This window comes from Quercus suber, unplaced genomic scaffold (genome assembly GCF_002906115.3).
Source record: "Quercus suber isolate HL8 unplaced genomic scaffold, Cork oak 2.0 scaffold_337, whole genome shotgun sequence".
NCBI classification, from domain to species: Eukaryota; Viridiplantae; Streptophyta; class Magnoliopsida; order Fagales; family Fagaceae; genus Quercus; species Quercus suber.
Window position 1 is genome coordinate 587,932 of NW_027069789.1, and position 20,563 is coordinate 608,494.

A 20,563-nucleotide genomic window follows, 5' to 3' on the forward strand; every position below is an offset into this window, starting at 1 on the left:
TCCACAAGATTTTCTACATTTTTTATACTTGTGCAAGTCATAACTGCATTAAACTTATTGCTTTGTCCACATTCTCAATCATGTATGGATATGACCGGCTCACTGCATGTATCTAAATGTATGTTGCTAGCTTTCTGGCTGAGCCAACTCCAAGTTCTTTATGGGTTTAATAGAACAGCTAGTCATTTTGTTATGACATTTGGCAAGCTTTTGGTTGAAGAGGAAAAGGTCAAAAGATAATGACCAATTTTGGTAAGCACACTCTACAACACTACGAAGTCAGAGTTATCAAAATCTATAAAAAATAAAATATCGGGAGGGCAAGCCTCATACAAAATAAAATCAGCCATTTGGGAATACACTCTTTTAGCTAAGGCGTTAGTTCCCTTATGTGCTTCTCTGAAGTTGTGTTTGTTTTGAAGCTATGGAAAGCTTGGGTGATATTCCTGTAATTAGATACAATACTTCGGATCAGCAAATTAGGTGAGTGTTCATTATTAAGAAGCATAACAAGTTCTTTAGCATCCAATTCCACCAGAAAATGGGTGATTCCTAAATCTCTAGCAAGTTCAAGACCATCCCTTAAGAAGTATATGTTTATAGACTGGAAAATTATAATCCACATCTATCAACCCACCTAAACTGGGGTAAAAGAAGAGAGCATTCGAAGATTCCCTTTTTTCTTTTTTTTGACTTGATAAGAATCAGGATAACTTGAACATAACCCAATCATTAAATGAGTGAAAATCTGCTCAATCATTTTGATATAGTTAAAATAAACAAGCATAGGATACCTTTTTTGACCCATAAGCCGAAATCCCATCAGATTGCTAAACAAAGTTGGATATGAGCCCAATTTTTACCAAATTTTGTCTGGACTTAAAACTTTATAAATGTTATCATGTGGGCCTAGCGTGTGATGCACATGGTGGTCAGCATCAATATCCAGCCTGCTTGAGAATTCTAGGATTATACTAGTTAGTTCTAAAAAAATATATGAAGAAATGATGGTTGATTTCCAAAGAGATAAGGACCACCCATCCCATGGGCCATTGGCCCCTTATGGGTTGTTGAACTAGTGGCCATTACGAATGTGACAAACTTCTGTACGTACATTTATATGTATGAAATTGAAAACCTAGTTACTACATAGTGGAACTGTGGAAGAGATGGTCTTCATCGACCGCGACAAGTTGTCCGGTCGCTGTAATTCCTCCGCCTCCTCTTTGATTGTGGTGGTGGTCAGTGGTCACAGTTCACATCCCTCTCTTATCTCTTCTACGCCCGACATGCCGTTTGACATTTCTACTAGCTAGGAGCTGCACAACCATTGAAAAAAATCTCAAGAGCAATGATAGAGCTGGCAATGGGCCATGTTTTGGTAGGCATTTCCCGAAAATTGGGCCATACTGATTTTTAATGTGCTTCCTTGGATATATAATATTTTGGTCCACGGATCATTATTTTATGTTGCCTTAATGTTCTTCTTATGATGAAGATTGTAGAAGTATAAAGAAATATCACTCAGCTTGTTTCTTATTTTTGTTTTTTGTTTTTTTTTTAATAAAATAAAGGGGCTTGCAGGTGAGGGGCACCTAGGCATTAATGACGCTTTCCACTACTCAAATTCACAATTCTTAATCTCGCAAGTGTGATAGCTCACAAGAACTTTGTCCTATTAGGCCACCGCCCAATATGGTAATATCATTGACAATAACAATATATTTTCCTGCAATGATGATCTCAACCTATAATAAGGTGTAAGAAAAAATAAAACCTATAATAATGTGTAAAATGTGATTAAAAAAAATTGATTTAAGTGTGTCAATAACTTATCATAATAATATATTCTTTGTCAATGGACTTTAGTTGAATTTGTATTTCTTCTAATAATAGCAAGGTGAAAATTTTGACAATGAATCAAAACAAAATATTATCCATAACTTCCTTTGATACTTGTAAAACCGAAAATACAACATATAGATAAAATCACTCTATTTTTTTTTTCTATTTTCCCTTTTAATAATTTGATAACTGTGAGAAGATTCAACTTCTGAAAAACTTCAAGTGCTACCAATAAAAATCTAATCCTTTTTTTTTTTTACATAAAAGAGACCCAATAAATATAATCATATTAAAAATTTAAAACTCTTTAAAAAAATTTAAGAAATCATATAGATGGATGACGATATTCATTGAGCTATTAATGTTAACCGTTTCCCAAATGAATAAAATAAAAATATTAGATTGTAGGGGCACGATTTACAGCCCAAGCCCAATACAATAAATTTGTAGAAAGTGGGTTCAAAGAACTAGAACTTGGTGAATCTAACAACGGCTATGTTAGGTTTAAAAAAACCATCATGCAAGAGCAATACACGTGAGGTTAGGTGAATGTGTTGTCTGAGGAGGCCAATATTCATATAGACTAATAGAATTTATTACAAGTGCAATTCTAGTTACTACAGTATCCTCTTTCTCTTTTTTTTTTTTCCTCCCCTTTCCCATTGAGGGTTTTCCTTATTATATAGTCCTTCTTAGGCAATCTTTACCCTACACTTGTCGATAATTTGAGTTGCTACTTGAGTACTTATCCCATCAGACATCCCCTTTGGGTTTTCTGTGAGTTGCGATGATCAAGGAGGCACTGTTCAGGGGTCTTTTTCACATAAATGCGGCCAAAAAAGTAGCTGCAGTGCATTCAATGCAGAGGTTGCACTCTTTCCTTAGATGTTTTTAGGTCTCCTTCCTTCTCATGTGTTTACGTAACGTGTCTCTGACATTGGCGCCTCCATTGAGGGCGTTTTCATTGCTGGAATGCGCATCAGAGCATTGTTCATCATGGCCGAGGAGATATCCCTCCTTGGACCGTCTTCTACTCCTTTCTTATTCATGAGGTACTGAGTTGGGATCTCTTTATTACTCGTCTCTCCTCGGACATTCCAACGCTCTTGGGTAAGGCCCAAGGCCTAATATATCGTTTTTGGGCCTTGTCCCTACAATAGCCCCTAAAAACTCCGATTTTTCCCTCTCATTTGAGGAGAAAAAGTGGGGTTTTGGTCTTTAAGAGGCAAGACCAGTTATTTCTCTGGCTTACACGTGTGAGAGCGCCATTTTTCGCGCCTCATAACTACTTTTGACGCTTCGAGGTCCGTCATTTATTGCTCCAGGTGGTGCCTTGTTTCCTAAATCTAACGGTGGAGCATAGATCCAACAGCTGAGTTTTTCTTCTGGAATTTTGAGTGGGGTAATTCCCACTTACTTTTGCTTCCTATATAAAGTGTACGGGGGAATCTTTTCCCCATTTTTACAAGCCTTCAAGTTTCTAGAGATATCAGACACTTACGCTCTCAACAACTCTCCAAGATAAAACGACTTCTCACCCCCTTTCCTCAAGAGATCTTCTAAAACTTTTTTCTTTAAGAGTACCAAGGATTAGAATACATTTTAGTTCCTACGAATTTACATTTTCGCTGAATATTTCTTTTTCTCCTCAGCTCTTTAGTTATTACTTCCTTATTTTACAAATCCCAGTCTCTTCGTCTTAAATTATCCAAATGGGTAGATTCGTGAGCTTAGTAGATTCCCCCGCAAAAATAAAGGTCTTTAAACAGAGGTACCATATGCCCCATGAAGTCGGCCTACAATATTGTTCCTTGGAGCAAATCGTTACGCATAGAGAGGAAGGGGAAGTCATCATCCCTATAATAGCCTTCATAGAAGGAGGGAAGGCCCTTCCTATAGGTAGGATAACTCGAAATTATCTTAGTAACCATAGGTTGTGCCCCCATCAATGCGCGCCTAATATGTTTAGGATTCTAGGCTGCATTGATGCTCTTAACGAGCATCTTAGATTGGGACTTACATGGCATGACGTGGTCCACATGTACGAGTACCACTCTCAAGCCGATGAAGGGTCTTACCTCAAGTCTAGGTCAGCCATCGTCAGGCTTATTTTGTGCCTCCCCAAATCCAACAAATGGATAAAAGATGACTACCTCATCGCTTCGAAGGCATGGCATGATGGTCTCCACTGCCCAACCTAAGAGAGAGAGCCAGGTGGGATGCCTTAGAGTTAGGTTTTCCAGCACGAAACTTAGATTCTTTAACCCTACCCATGTCCTTCATTTTACTTTCTTTAGATAATGGACTTTAGTAGTCTGATGGTGTTTGGTTACTTGGCTATTTCTACAGATAGGAGGCAAGTTGCTCCTCGGCTTAGCCTCACAAACGTTGCGGCCCTCAACTACTTGCTCCGATCAGAAATTTTTATGAGCGAGGACTAACAGCTACAGGCTGTCCACTTGGTCCTGGACTTTGATCCTATCTCTAAGGTTTTTCAAGAGATCGGACACGCCATTAGAGCTAGTGATCCTCGGATAAACCGCATTGACGTGTCAAAGCTGGATTTCTTGGCCTGAGATGACCTTCCCCAAGTCATATTATCAAGCCATCAAATTCCTCCTCCACTCGTAGTACCATTACAACAAGCCCCTCTCAGAGCAGCAGTTGCAATAGAAGAGGGAGTTGCCTCTTCGCGCTTGTCATTAGACAAGGAGATAGACCAGTTTCACTTGGAGAGGAAAAAGGAGTGCAAGAGAAGCCTGTGGAACTTTTGGATTTCGAAACTGAGTCCGATAAGCTTTCCTCTGCTCGCCCCCCAAAGTTAGTCGTTACTCGAATTGACTCAGGCTTCGAGGAAGAAGAACGGATGGAGAAGAAGAGATCCAGCTTGAGGGGTTTAATGGCCAATAGGAACAAGGGGGTAACTCTAGCAAAAACTTCCAAGGCCCAGGTTTCCGCCAATCTTCCTCTCCCTCCTCCTCCTCCTCCTCCTCATGCTGATCTCGAACAGCGCGCTAATCCTAATCCAAAGAAGAGACCATTACGGGAGTTGGAAGAGGGAGAGGTGCCCCCTTAAAGGGGCACCAAGTAGCAAAAGACCAGAGACCTTAGAGATAAGAGGTCTAAATCTATAGATAGTAGGGATGACGCTGAGGTGCGTCGAGCACAACATTCATGGGCTCCCATGATAGAGATGGATGGGACCCCTATCCCCTATGATTCTACCATAAAGGAATCCAGCAGGGGGTATGCCATCCATTTAGCTCAAGCCCTAGAGCAGCCTCTCCTCCTTTCGAAGGACACGGAGTCCTTTAGGCGAACAAGGCAGTCTGACCTATTCATGTCTCTAAAGAGAGACATTGTTGTTGGAAGTAAGCTTCTAGCAACACTTTGATTTATTTATATATATTTCTTTCATGTATATTTCATTTCTTCTTCTTCCTATTTTTTTAACCCTTTTGCCATTTTTACGTAGGTCACTCAGCAAGTCTATGTGGCCAAAGAGTGGGTTCGAAGTGCCCATCACAAACTTGAGGCTGAGTCCCACTCTCGACACGAGGTTGAGAAAGCATTCGGGGTTGAAAAGGAGGAGAAGACACGTCTGGTCGAGAAGCTGAAGGAGTCGGAGCATGAGCTTATGAGCACTCTGAGAGGGCTGAAAGCTGCTGAGGCTTAGGCTGAGAACTAGCAGAAACTACTGTATACAACAGAGATTAACTTGGCCACCCAAAAACAGTTGGTCCTAGACCTCAAGGCTGAGCTACAGAAGGTTAGGGATGCAGCAAAAGAGGTAGCCCGAGTGGCCAAGGAAACTACTGAAGCTGCAGTGACCGCGTCCTACAAGCGTGAGGTGGAGGAGACAGAGAAAAGGCTGGCTGAGGAGGTGGCCGAAGTATGCAAGGACTACTGCACTATTTCCTGGACAAAAGGGCTCAATAGTGTGGGGGTCCCTGCTGACTCCGAGTTGAGGAAGGCTGAGAACGTATTCTTCCCCGAACACATTCGAGAAGTTCCAGCTGATCTCCCTTCGACCACTACTCTTCCTTTCCTAACTTTTAAGCAGGCCCTTGAAGCCCAAGCCCTTACTGTGGATGTTGAGGTTCCCTTAGGGGTGGTTGGGAAGGGTAAGGAAGTCCTACTCTCAGCTAGAGATACTCCCTCTGAGGATAAAATTTCCATCAAGGATATTGTCTCTTAAGCCAAAGCAGCAGAGTCCAAGTCTGATGTTGGGGATGCCAAGCTCAAGGCCACTGATTCCAAGAAAGGACATTTTCCCATGCAGAAGTAGTTGTAGTAGATTTTTATTTTATTATATATATATATTATTATTATTATTATTTTTTTTTTTTTTGCGATAGTATTGTCATCATTATTTTTGTTGTGGTTTCTGCCACCGTATGTAATGATACTACTTTTGATTAATGAATGGAATTCTCTTTCGACTTCTTGGGTTTTTTCTTTTCATACTTTCGGGACTACTATTGTCTCAAATAAATTTATCTTGTGACCATTCTAGTTGTAGCAAAAACTAACAGCAATTTGTACTTGGATAAATAATCAAGAATTTACACTTGGACAAATAATTTAAGAGTTTTAACTTGTCTAGAGTTACCAATTTGAGGATTTGGCTATGACTTAGTGGGAAATAAAATAGATAACACAGATTGTTTAAACACTTAGAAAAGATGCCAAAATGTGTCAACTTCCCCATAGCATCTGGTCTGAGGACTGTAGGTGTGATTGTGGTTCAATTTAAACACTTGTAAAAGTTGTCATTGTGTTAACCTCCCCACATCATCTGGTCCAAGGATTTCAGGCATGTCTGAGTTTCAGTTTAAACACTTATAAAAGATGGTATTGTGTGTTAACCTTCCTACATCATCTGGTCTGAGGACATCAGGCATGATTGAATTTTAGTTTAAACACTTATAAAAGATGTCATTGTGTGTTAACTTTCCCACATCATCTGGTCCAAGGACATTAGGCATGATTGGGTTTTAGTTTAAACGCTTATAAAATTTGTCATGGTGTGTTAACCTTCCCACATCATCTGGTCCGAGGACATCAGGCATGATTGGGTTTTAGTTTAAACACTTATAAAAGATGGCATTGTGTGTTAACCTTCCCACATCATCTAGTCCGAAGACATCAGACATGATTGGGTTTTAGTTAAAACACTTATAAAAGTTGTCATTGTGTGTTAACCTTTCCACATCATCTGGTCCGAGGATATCAGGCATGATTGAGTTTTAGTTTAAACACTTATAAAAGTTGTCATGATGTGTTAACCCTCCCACACCATCTGGTCCGAGGACATTAGGGATGATTGGGTTTTAGTTTAAACACTTATAAAAGTTGTCATGGTGTGTTAACCTTCCCACATCATCTGGTCCGAGGACATCAGGTATGATTGAGTTTCAGTTTAAACACTTATAAAAGATGGCATTGTGTGTTAACCTTACCACATCATCTGGTCCGAGAACATCAAGCATGATTGGGTTTTAGTTTAAACACTTATAAAAGGTATTATTGTGTGTTAACCTTCCCACATCATCTAGGCTAAGGACATCAGGCATGATTGGGTTTTAGTTCAAACACTTATAAAAGTTGTCATGGTGTGTTAACCTTCCCACATCATCTAATTTAAGGACATCAGGCATGATTGAATTTTAGTTTAAACACTTATAAAATTGTCATGGTGTGTTAACCTTCCCACATCATCTGGTCCGAGGACATCAAGCATGATTGGGTTTTAGTTTAAACACTTATAGAAGTTTGAATAATGAGAAACATAATGCCTTTAATAAATGAACATATTGACAGAAGAAACTTTCAATAATAATAATATCTTTTCAGGTTGTTTACATTCCACGGGCATGGTATTACATGTCCATCCAAATCTTCTAGAAAATACGCTCCTATACCAGTCACCGAGGTGATACGATATGGTCCTTCCCAATTAGGTCCTAGCTTTCCCTACGCTGGGTTCTTTGCAATACCCAAAACCTTTCTCAACACCAGATCACCAAGTGCTAATGTTCCCAGCTTCACATTGGCATTGATAGTATGCCAATTGAAGCATTGCATTTTCTTTCTTCAATCAAGTCCAAACTCCATTCTAGCAGTTCATTGTTAGTGGTCAGATTGAAGAAGCTGGTCTTTAACGTTGGGAAACTAGTTTCCAAAGGGATAACAGTTTCGACCCCATTTGTCATTGAGAAAGGAGTCTCCCCCGTTGACTTACGAGGTGTGGTTCAGTACGTCCACAAGACATGTGGCAGTTCATCCACCCACTTTTCCTTTGCATCATCCAACCTCTTCTTGAGTCAGCTTACAATGACCTTGTTAACAACCTNAGAAATTTGCCTGATCCCACACTAAAGAAACACTTGGAAGTGTTAAGGCGCAGCTTGTGTTTCCTTAGAACTTCGAATATATTTTCGAGATCTCCCAAGTGCTCGGATGCCACCTTGCTTTTTACCACCATGTCGTCTATATAGACCTCAATTCTCTTGCCCAACTGTTGCTCGAACATCTTAGTCATCATCCTTTGATAGGTAGAACTTGCATTCTTCAAACCGAACGATAATACTTTTGTAGTGGTAATTTCCTGTGGGTGTGACAAAAGTCGTCTTCTCTTGATCACTCAAAGTTAGTGGTATTTGGTAGTACCCCTGAAAGGTGTCTAGAAAGCTCATCCGAGGATGGCCTACGGTTGCATCCACCAGCTGGTCTATATTAGGCATAGGAAAAGGGTCCTTTGGACAAGCCCTATTCAGATCTGTGAAGTCTACACACACTCGCCACTTTCTACTCTTCTTCCTTACCACCACAGTATTGGCCAACCACTCAGGGTAGAATACCTCATTGATAGCCCCTGCCTATTTTAGTTTCTTCACCTCATCTCTAACAGTATTAGAGTACTCTCTGGACGAGCGTCGCAGAGGTTGCCTCTTGGGAGTGGACGGATTAACATTTAAATGATGACAGATGAAGTTCGAGTCCACCCCCGAGGCTTCGTAAGCACTCCATGCTAAGACATCGACGTTTCTTCTAAGAAACTCCACCAGCTCTTCCTTCTCTAGGGGAGGCAGCTGAGCTCCAATCTGAAAGAATTTCTCCAGATCGTCGCCGATAACAACCTTTACCAAATCTTCACACCTCACCTCCTCGGCCAACCCATCGATGGGCGACACTGGGCTTGTTAATTGCTATAAGCCTTCTCCAGTATGGGCTGAGGACTTGGCCTTGGGCTGATGTCAAATGGCGGCCACCAAGCATTGTCTAGCCACGGGTTGGCTCCCAACAATCTCTTCAATCTGACCCCTGGACGGGTATTTCACTTTCTGGTGCAGGATAAAGGACACAACCCTTAAAGTATGAAGCCAGGGCCTGCCGGCAATGGCAGTGTAGGGGGAATATGCGTCCACCATAATGAAGTTCACTTTTACTACTTCTGAGCTAGTCTGTATGGGTAGCCTGATCTAACCCTTTGGGATGACGACCTTCCCATCAAAACTCACCAGGGGCGAGCTGTAAGGTGTTAATTCCTCTGGTTTCAAGTTCAGTCCCTTATATAGGTCAGGGTACATTATCTCAGCACCACTGCCTTGGTCCACCATCACCCTCTTCACATCATATCCCCAAATCCTGAGGGTAACCACCAAAGCATCATTGTAGGGTTGGATAGTTCCAACTTTATCCTCGTCCAAAAAGCCCAAAACCGGTTAGGTTTGTAGTCTAGCCTTCCTTGGTTCTCGCTTAGCATCCTTAGTGGATAGTCGAGCCACAGACATTACTCGTGAAGGGTAGGAGCCAGTCCTCCCTAGAGCAACAAAGATGACGTTTATCGTTCCCAAATAAGGTCTCGAAGAATCATCTCTTCGGGATTCTAAGTTTATCTGGCCCTTTTGACCGCTGGAATGATGCAAGAATGGCTTTAACTTTCCTTCACAGACAAGTTGGTCCAGGTGGTCTCACATACTCTTACAATCTTTTATGGTGTGTCCATGGTTTTGGTGGTATTGGCAGTAGAGGTTGTGATTGCGTCTTTCAGGGTTTTCGTCATTTTATTTGGCCATTTAAAGAATGACTCATTCATAATCTTCTCCAGAACTTGATGCACTGCCTCTCAGAACATAGCATTAACCGCCTGGCAGATCCTGGCTGCCCCCAGTAAAGTCCCTCCTTGGCCGGTTGTTATTGTATCGGTCCGACCTAAAATCCCTCCTCTTTTGAGGGATAACCTTCTCCTTTCCTTTCCTATACTTCTGGTCTTCCTCAACCCTTTTATATTTATCAATCTAGTCCATGAGCTGGCGTACACAGGTGACAGGTTTGCCAGTCAGTGATTTCCTCACACCGTGCTCGGCCGGAGGCCCAGCTTGAATGTACTGATGGCCATATCATCAAAGTCACTAACTATTTCGTTGAACATCTCCCAGTATCTATCCGAATACACTTTAGGGTCTCCATCTCGCATGTATAAGGACAGTAGGGAGGCCAAGGGCTAAGGAGGTCTACTGCAGGTGACGAAGCGGAAACAAAACACTTGAGTGAGCTCCTTAAAGGAACTTATGGAATTTGCCCTCAGGCTGTCAAACCATCTCATGACAACAGGTCTTACACTGGATGGGAAAACCTTGCACATCAAGGTTTCATCTTTGGAATGGACAGCCATTCTCTGGTAGAATTGGCTCACATGCTCCACGGGGTCTGTTTTATCGTTGTACATGGTGAAAGTAGGTTGAGTGAATTGTCGAGGAAGTCTAGCCCCCTCAATTTTATGCACGAAGGGTGACTTGGAGATCTGGTCCAAGGCCCTGCTCACAGCGTTGTTTCCCACGCCCTTGTGAGACGAGCTTCTGACCCTCCATTTGTGATGGGGTTCCTCTTCGTAGGAGAAAGACTCATTGGGCGGGGTTCGGGATCATCACCTATAACTGACGTCCTTTTCGTTATCAGAAGAAACGTCAGAGTTAGAGGGAGTTCGCCTTCATCGTGCATGGCGCAGTTCCCTCTTTAGTCGGTTCATTTCCAGCTGCATAGCCTTGTTACTCTTTGCGTGGGAGAGATGGCTTCCTCCTCGAGGTTAACTCTTATTAGTATGCATGGTGTGCACGCTCCTTTCACGATCACCTCTCCGTCCAAGGTTGACAAAGAGATCATCTTGCTTGGATCCAAAGACTCTGCTTCGTGTGGACCTGATCCTACCATAGCTGACCGTTGTACTCACTATTACACAAGTTCTTCCCACAGACGGCGCCAATTGTAGGGGCTCGATTTACCGCCCAAGCCCAATACAATAAATTTGTAAAGAGTGGGTTCGAAGAACTAGGCTTTGGTGAATCTAACAACGACTAGGATAAGTTTGAAAAAACCATCATGCAAGAGCAATACACATGAGGTTAGGTGAATGTGTTGTCCGAGGAGGCCAATATTCATATAGACTAATAGAACTAATTACAAGTGCAATTCTAGTTGCTACAGTATCCTCTTTCTTTTTTTTTTTTTTTCCTCCCCTTTCCCATAGAGGGTTTTCCTTATTATATAGTCCCTCTTAGGCAATCTTTACCCTACACTTGTCGATAATTTGAGTTGCTACTTGAGTACTTATCCCATTAGACATCCCCTCTAGCTTCTTTGAGTTACGGTGACCAAGGAGGCACTGTTCAGGGGTCTTCTCCACATAAATGTAGCTAGAAAAGTAGCTACAATGCATTCAATGCGGAGGTTGCACTCTTTCCTTAGATATTTTTGGACTTCCTTCCTTTTCGCGTGTTTACGTAACGTGTCTCTAACACTGGCGCCTCCATTGAGGGTGTTTTCGTTGCTGGAATGCGCATTGGAGCAGTGTTCGTTGTGGCCGAGGAGATATCCCTCCTCAGACCGTCTTCTACTCCTTTCTTATTCATGAGGTACTGAGTTGGAATCCCTCTATTACTCGTCTCTCCTTGGACATTCCAACGCTCTCGGGTAAGGCCCAAGGCCCAATATATCATTTTTGGGCCTTGTCCCTACATAGCTATTTCCAAGTTTCCAACAAATCTTAGATTTCGGGTTTGTTTGAATACCGCTTATTTTGCTATAAACTGAAAACTTATTGTTGAAAACACTATAGTAAAATAATTTTTAAATTATGAATAGTAACGTGGGACCCAGGTTATGAACAGTGTTGTGGGACCCATTCAAAAATAGGACCTAGTCAAAAATGGAAAACGCAAAATAATTTTTAGGCAAACGCATGCTTTGTGTCAAAAATTTGAAAATCTTATAAAATATTCATATTATAAATTTTCTTGCTCACACTATCTTGGTGAAAAATAATACCTCTACACATTAAAAATGTCAATGATCCATTATAATAATACCACCATTAAATTAAAAAAAAAAAAAATTACTAAGAAAAGAAGGCACAATCTTTTATATTTTTAAGAAAAAGGGTGAAAAAGAATAGTGTAATACACATCTACATCATAAAAATGAGAATGGAGATTTGCTTGGATGGAGATAGTGTTAAAATTGAATGGAGATTTCTTTGGAGATGTTGTTATAGAAATGAATGAGAGAATAGGGATGGTCCCAAAAATCCCAATTGGCAAGGGGTTTGGGATTTTCCCACGTGGAAGAGTGCTATCCCATCAGGGGTGCTGCCAATGATAGAAGACCACGTGTGAATGGAGCCTGTAGTTCACGTGTCAGCCCAGCCCGGCCCAGCCGTAATAATAGAATTTTAGAAAAAAAAAAAAATTGGACTAAGCCGTGGGCCCTTTATGTTTTTTTAGCTTGGGCTCGGCTTAGCGGGGACCATTATTAGCCGAGCCGATAAGAATTTACGTAAAGCTGATATAAAAGAACTAAAGCCAGAAATAACGCGGGAGGGAACAGAAGGCATTAATTGCAATTTTGACATTCTCTACACAGAGAGAGAGAGATATATATATATATATATATATTTTTTTTTTAAAAAAAAAAAAATTAAAAATACTAAGAGAGACAGAGTAAATAGGGCTTGATTTGGTAAAAATTTTTTAATAATGTTATTTATATTTTTTAAAAATATATATAAAAAAAAATTTATAATGTTATTTAAACACTCAAAAATTACTTTTCAAACAACGTAACAGATAGAACCGAAATCACATTTTCACCACTTTGATGTCCCAAAAGTGGGCTCACCAAATTATCAATCAAGGCTTCTTAGTTCACATGTATCCTTCAGGAAGGTTTGACGTTTGTGTTTCGGCTAAAGAAAAAATTGGATGGAAAAAGAGGAGAAAGTGCATAAAAAATGGAATTATTTTTAGAGTTTGACTTACTTTTTAAATTATATATATATTTTTTTAATAATAAATTGCCATATCACCTATTAACTAAATAAAAAATAGAGATTAAAATCTACTACCACTTTCTATTGTATATTTAAAATAAAGAGAAATGTCAAGTTGAAAAAATATTGGAAATAAGTCAAATCTTTTTTCAAATTATTTTTTACTCCTTTATTTTTAAAATTTACTTTTTCCAAATTCCTCTATTTTAAATAAAAAATAAAAAATTGATAGATTTGTTTTTTTTTTTGGGGGTAGAAAATAGCTATTTAGATTGATTTAAAAAAAAAAATTATTTATCCTAATATATTCTAAAGAACTCCCCTCGAGCTAGAATAGAACCCAACACCTCCTCCCCTCAACTACTAAGCTCATCCTGCTCCTGCCTAACATGTGGGTGGTAAAAATAATAATTGTTAAACCAATTTAAATGGTGATTCTACATTATAGAATGGTTGGCAGAATTACTAATTCAAAAATAATTTTAACTCGTTGCATTGGCAAGATATATAATTTATGAATGACCAGATAAACATGGTAGTAAAAACACAATAAGAATGATAAATAAATTAAAAAAATTAATAGTTACTAATAATATATATATATATATATATCATTTTAAAAACAATTAAGTTACCAATAATCTTTGGGTTAATTTATATGATCGTCCGCGGCCATAGGCGCTTTTTTTTTGTAGTTACTATCTTCCTCTAACCTACTATATGACAACTAAAATGATCATCATGTGTTGTTTTAGTTAGATGACTTAGTTAACGAATCATGTGACATGTTTAAATAATATATATGGATAGTATTTTAAATCACCACATAATAAATTGAAAAAATTTCTTCCAAATTGATTTAGAGACAAATTTTGTGTGAGAAAGACTGGAATATTTTGGAAGCCTATATAATGCTACTCTTGAGTCTTAAAGGTTTAATGTGGCTACTTGCAATCTTTATAATAAGACATGTGAATGTTCGACAACCAAAATGATTTGTGAATGAAATCAGGTTAATTACTATGGTTTATATGTTTATTACTTCCCATGTAATTTTCAGTTTAGAATTACAAGAAGATCATGAAACTATTACTTATGATCTTGAACATCGGCTATTATTATTATTATTATTATTATTATTACTATTATTATTATTATTTCGGTATTGTTTCAATTAACAAGATGGAATTTCTTATGAAATTATGTTAAGAAAATGGGGGACAAAACAGAAGAAGAAAGATTGAAATAGTACTATATCTTTTCTTTTGGCTAACCATAGGAGAATTGTTAAGTGTCTAACTTAGTCTATTCATGATTGGTAAAATATTTCATAGTTAAATAGTGAACATGTATTCAAATTCCCTTGGTAGTGAAAAAAAAATCCATTACTATTTTGAGTCTTTGACATAATAGTAAAGAGTAATTATTTTAGAACGGACATCTTAAGTATATGCTTCTATAAAGATAGTGAGGGGAGGAACAAAAGATGACACTATATATGACTTTGACATAAAAGCTTTAGTAATGGAAAAGCATTAAATCAATCGAAACCTTAGAACTTTGGTGGGTTCACATTGATTACCTTTAGGTACATGTATTAGTAATACTAGGCTATGTTCAATGTGAGCTCATAATTGACATCTTTATTCAAACTACAAACGAGTAGGGCCAAATTTGGTGACACATAGTTCATCATTGAGTCAACTTACAAAACTCTTGAACAAGTTGTCCTATAACTTCCAGTTTGCATAGCATAAATTGGTTTTATTTATTCTCTCTCTCAAATTTTTATGTCATTGTGTGATATATCAATAGGGTTTCAAATTTGGTAAAAAAGAAATAAAAAGTGGTGTCAAATCAAGGGACTAAAGCTTATTCTCTCTTATAAATGATGGATCCCATCTTTCATAAATAGTGGATCCATCTCATCATAAATTTAATTAATAAAACCTATTATTACGGGAGAAGAGTGAAAACTAATCTCGAAAAAATTGAATAGAGTGAAAACAAATCTTGAAAAGTTGAATAATTACTTGTCAATTCAATACTGCAAAGGAATATGACTGGTTAGGTATTTTTTTAGTCTTTAAATTCTCTCACTCTTTCTCTTGGGTTTTCCTTAAATTTCTTTCAAGAAATATAAGTTTTACTTATTTGTATGTTGATCTGCAGTGAAGTGAAGAAATACATGAGAGTTGACAATTAGAGATGTTATAAGCAAATACTATGGGAACCCATTCACTGAGCTGTAATCATGGGGCGCATGTGGGTAGGTTTCAGAACCCAGCTGATGCCTTTCTGTTTCTCTCTCTTTTGATAAAAATAAAGTGAAAAATCAAGGTTTTGAAGAGACAAATTTCTGTTAACATTTAGCAAGTTGCTTCTGCTATATCTTCTCTCTGCTATTGCCTACCTCTGCTTGCCTGGCAATATCTTTTATGCTCTAAACATCCCAGTCCCACCGCCAGTTTTTTTTGGTTCAAAATGGTAATCCTAAGATTCATACCCACATATCTTTTTTCAGGTTTTTCATGTACTATAGTGTTTGTGAAATGTACTTATTTCACTATTTACATCAACAAAGGTACAAATTTAATCTACCTAGGTATAATGCTGCTGGAGGAAACATAAGCATTTATTTTGTCCAATTGTTACATGTACATGTGGAACTCTCAAGCTAAAATTGACAGGTGATTATTGTCCTTGCTTGTTAAGAGTTTAATTGTCTGTAACCATTACACCTCGTGTATCATGAAGGCATGAAGCTAATGATTTGACATCGTTCTATTGCACGGATGAAAAGTACACATAAAAACAAGTAAATCCCCCTATTAATGGTAACCTTTTGTCACAGACCTATAACTAGTAAAACAAAAAATGTCTAACTTTACATCCCATCATAATGCATTTGTTTTTGTTTTTGTTTGTTTTAAAGTGAAGTCTAATAATAAGATTTGAACTCATAAATTTGTCTACATACATACGGTCACAAACCACAAATAGTTCAATAGGACAAATTTTGCAATAAAGCTTTAGACTTTTGTTTCCATCCTATGGACGGTTATAAAAATGACAGATTGCTCAAAGGTAGGAGTAATTGAAATCTTTTAAGAAAAAGAGTGGTACCAGGTACATCTTCTCACCAAAATAAAAAGTACTGTAGTCGAAAGTGAAGCAGTAAAGGTTATGATTAAAACTATGATTAAAGGAAATCCTTTTAAGAAGAAAGTGGTACTGTTACAGATGCTTTAATTTTCACTCTCACTGCAGTTTTATTGAAACTTTACAGTGCGCATGGAATAGCATAACATAAGCAATAAAAGGAGGTCAGACTTTCCCCACTTAAAGAAATACATAAATCCATATAGTATGTATTAAACAATTAAACTAGTTAAGATTTAAAATGTTTCTCTGAAATCTCATGCTCCCCATCTGCAAAAATATATTATACTCTCACACCCCACCAAACTGACTAAAAAGCCTTATCTTTTTCAAACCCCATTATACTTCATTCAACTATTAACAGTATATTTTATTAGGCTTCTCCCTTTCTCATATCATACATGCTCAAGTACTCTTACCAATATTTGTTGCATTATAAACTTGAACCATTTGTTCTTCCCATCTATATAAGCATACCTTTCAACAAACAAAACACTATCAATTTTGGCTCTCCATGGCAGCTCAAGGTAAAAGAAAAAAACCTTCTTTGTTATCTTTCTTTTGCGTATTTAATTTGGAATGCAATTTAAATCAAAGAAAGCCAACTTTCTGTTATATACTTATTCTGTCCTCTCTCTTTCTTGGGATGCTTTTATTTTCATGTTTACTAGCCAGTATGAATTCTTGAAGCGGTTTCTTTTGAGTTTCTTTGGGGTTGTCTTCATTATAATAGTGGACAAAAATTGTCTACTCAAACTGACGTTTGCATTGGTTTTTCCGTTTCTATGATCACAGTTTTCATGATATAGGATTAAAGAGGTTGGTTAGCTCCAATACCAGATTGGGCACAAGTTGCTATAAAGCTGAGGCTAATTTGATCATTTTCCTTCTCTTATTGGCATAAAAAAGACTCAAACAAGTGACTTGACCTGTTCTTGGGTATTCCTCTTTAGAAGGCAGCTAATCCTGGAATTGGTAAGTCCTGTGTACAACACTTTTTCTTATTTTGTTCATACAAATGCTTTTCTTTTGCAAAGATATTTGGCATATATTACTATGACATATCTCTCATGAATCTGATGGTTTATTTGATTTATCTCATATTCATGTCCTCCTCTCTTTCTTGATCATATTTCTTTGACTGAGTTACCTACTTTGTCATATTGAATATTAGTAATTATCAATGGATCCTTTGGGTTGGGATGGCTCACAAGGCACAAACACGCCATCCTTGTGGAGTAATCACCATCATGGTCTTGAAGAAAGCTTGGTTCTGTCCAACTCAAATTCCAGCTTGTTCAATCCAATTCAGGTGCTCCAACACGCTCAAACATCTCATAATTATACAAATTATGAAAGAGTGAGAGACATGATTCAGCCACCAGCTGTCCTATTGGATTCAGTAAGAGCTGAGTCAAACATGACCAACTTATCCCACCAGCAAGAAGCTATGATGTTACGTGAAGAAACAATGGTTGCAGAATTAGGAGCTGGGACAAGTTTAACATCTGATCAATTATATCCGTCTTCTTTGATCAATAGGCCTTACAGCATGAACCCACCGACATGTGTCATGGGGGGTTTTAGGTTGCCACTCCAATCACAAGTCATTAATGGCTTACGAAAGGGCCAGGCTCAAGCAACAACATGCTCACTTGAGTCATTGGACTGCTTGCTCTCAGCTACCAATAGCAACACAGACACATCGGCCGAAGATGATGGGATTTCCATGTTATTCTCTGACTGCAGAAACTTATGGAACTTTGGTTCTGGCAGTGCAGCTTCATCAGGTGAGTCCGAGAATAATGCCTCCAATAATGCAAGAAACAATGACATGCAACACTGCCTTGTAAATGAGATTGATGAGACTGTGTCTCAAAGTTCCTCGGATCTCTATGTCAATCATGGAAAAAAAGTTCAAGAATGCAAGCCTGTTTCTACAAAGAGATGCAATGATCAAACTGAGCTCAAGGCAGCTGTTCCAAACTATCATTGTTTTGATCTTCTTCAAAATGATCATTCTGATAATTCAGAAGGTGGTTTTAAACTCATCTCTGAGAATCCACCAAAATCCAAAAAACCCAGATCAGAGAAGCAACCAAGCTCATCCAACATCAACTTTCAACACTCAACTTCATCAGTATCATCTTCCGTTGAAGAACCTGATCCAGAGGCCATTGCACAAATGAAGGAAATGATTTATAGGGCTGCAGCTTTTAGGCCAGTGAACTTGGGTTTGGAGGTGATGGAAAAGCCAAAGAGGAAGAATGTTAAAATATCCACAGATCCACAAACTGTGGCTGCAAGGCAAAGGAGGGAGAGAATCAGTGAGAGAATTAGGGTTTTGCAGAGGCTGGTTCCTGGTGGAAGCAAGATGGACACTGCATCAATGCTTGATGAGGCTGCAAACTACCTCAAGTTTCTCAGGTCACAAGTCAAAGCACTAGAAAGTCTTGGCCACAAACTTGACACAATGAATTATTGTCCTCCTGCAGACTTTGCCTTTTCTTTTAACCCTTCTTTTCCCATGCAAACACATCTACCACTCCAAAACCCTAACCATATCCACCATTCCCAGAGTTGAAAACAATGACCAACCCCCCCCACCCCCCCATCCCCAAAAAAAAAAAAAAAAAAAAAAAAAAAAAATTCCATTGTACTATCAAGTCCCTTAAGCTGCATTAAGATACTTTAACCAAAGATCCCCTAATCATATTCAACATCATTTCAGTACCAATCATTAACATCCCAAATCCCATTTTCTAGCCCCAAAAAAAATAAGTTTGAAAAATCTTTTGTGGCCCATATCAGAATTTTCATTATTATATGTCTATGTGGTCTACTATGTTCTTAACTCTTTAACTGATGATAATGGCTTTTTCCTAATTATCACCATCATGAGACCCACCGCCCAACAGCAAGCAGAGCTTTTTGGCTTCACTGTATGTTACCCTTTATTAGTTTTGCTTTTGCTGCTTCTACCATCATTGTGTTTTGTTCAATGAAGGAAGATGATTATAGTGGAAGTGGTAATAAGGGGTGGAATTTGCTAAGCTATTCATGAACCTTTTCTGTACAAAAAGGCTTAGCAATTATAACACTTATGATTAAGATGAATGCCAAGAAAGTGATTGGCACTTTGTTATATTGTTGTTTAATGTGATCTATGTAGTTTAAGCTCACTTTCTTAGTTATCTTTATGGCTTTTTTAATGTAATTTGTTTAGCTAACCAATGCAAGGGACATTCTCTAAGACTTGTGAGCCCCAGTCAGTGGTCCTGTCTCCTTGATTCAACCCAAAGCGTGCCCTTGGAAATCACTCCAACCTCATTGCTTAGCACGTGTGTATGCTTCTTTTTTGGCAGGCTGCATAAAACTATTTGAAAATTACAATAAATCATAAGGGTTATGCAGCTAATGATATTATTAATGATGAAATTGATAATTAGGGTATGATGATGTGGGTTAGTTTTGTGATTTTCATAATGGGTTCTACTAGATATAGCTTCACTTTCTCGAGTGAGAACCATGATACAAATGACAAGTCTCACCGCCTATTTTATGCTTCTTTTTTGGCATGTGGGGCGGGCTTCCAATTGGCATAACTTTTGTATATTGGGTTTAATTAATTAATTAATTAATTATTTTGAAAATGAGATTATTTAAAAGTATTATACATACTAAAAAATAGTGTTAAAAAATTGTACTTTAAAAAAAAGTAATACTAAATGTTCCCTTACAACCCTTCTCTTCATCTAAAACCATTTCTTCTCCTTGTATTTTACGATATATAGGTAATGTTTATTGTGCACTTAATGTATTAAATCTACATAGCTTAGTGGATTCTGATTAGTTCAACTGGAAAAGTTTTTAATAGTTGTATAAGAGATTTAAGTTCAATCTCTATTTATACCAAAAATTGATTAACTTTAAATTATATTTTAAGTGAATATTTTCCGTATGTATAAAACACACCATGTGTGCTAGTTTTTTCCCTTTTGTTACATTGTTTATTATGACCTTCGAAAACAGAAATAGTGATGTGGGACTATGATTTGATATGTGGGTCTTGTTTGCCTTTCCCTCTAAAGGGTTGGAAAGGTTGGCTTCAAAATGATCAATTAGGTTATTTTGGTTGGGATTGTTTTCTAAATTTAGGCTTTCTGTTTTGAAAAAAAGCCAGATCTCTGGCTTGGCTTTTCTTCTAACACTTCTAAAGTCAACAAT

At 38.0% G+C, this 20,563-nt stretch overlaps 1 protein-coding gene across 1 annotated transcript; it reads left to right on the forward strand.

Annotated features, from left to right (window-relative positions):
* The first annotated feature begins 16,560 nt into the window (after positions 1 to 16,560).
* On the forward strand, positions 16,561 to 18,940 carry LOC112039421 (transcription factor bHLH87). Its single transcript, XM_024072298.2, has 3 exons — positions 16,561 to 16,863; positions 17,132 to 17,311; positions 17,511 to 18,940. Exon 3 carries the CDS (start codon positions 17,520 to 17,522, stop codon positions 18,918 to 18,920), a length of 1,401 nt encoding a protein of 466 aa, XP_023928066.1. The 5' UTR covers positions 16,561 to 16,863; positions 17,132 to 17,311; positions 17,511 to 17,519; the 3' UTR covers positions 18,921 to 18,940.
* The last annotated feature ends 1,623 nt before the right edge of the window (positions 18,941 to 20,563 follow it).

What these genes read in the sequence shown, in the direction of transcription:
- LOC112039421 (XM_024072298.2), top strand. Translation starts at nt 17,520, where the DNA reads ATGGATCCTTTGGGTTGGGATGGCTCACAAGGCACAAACACGCCATCC.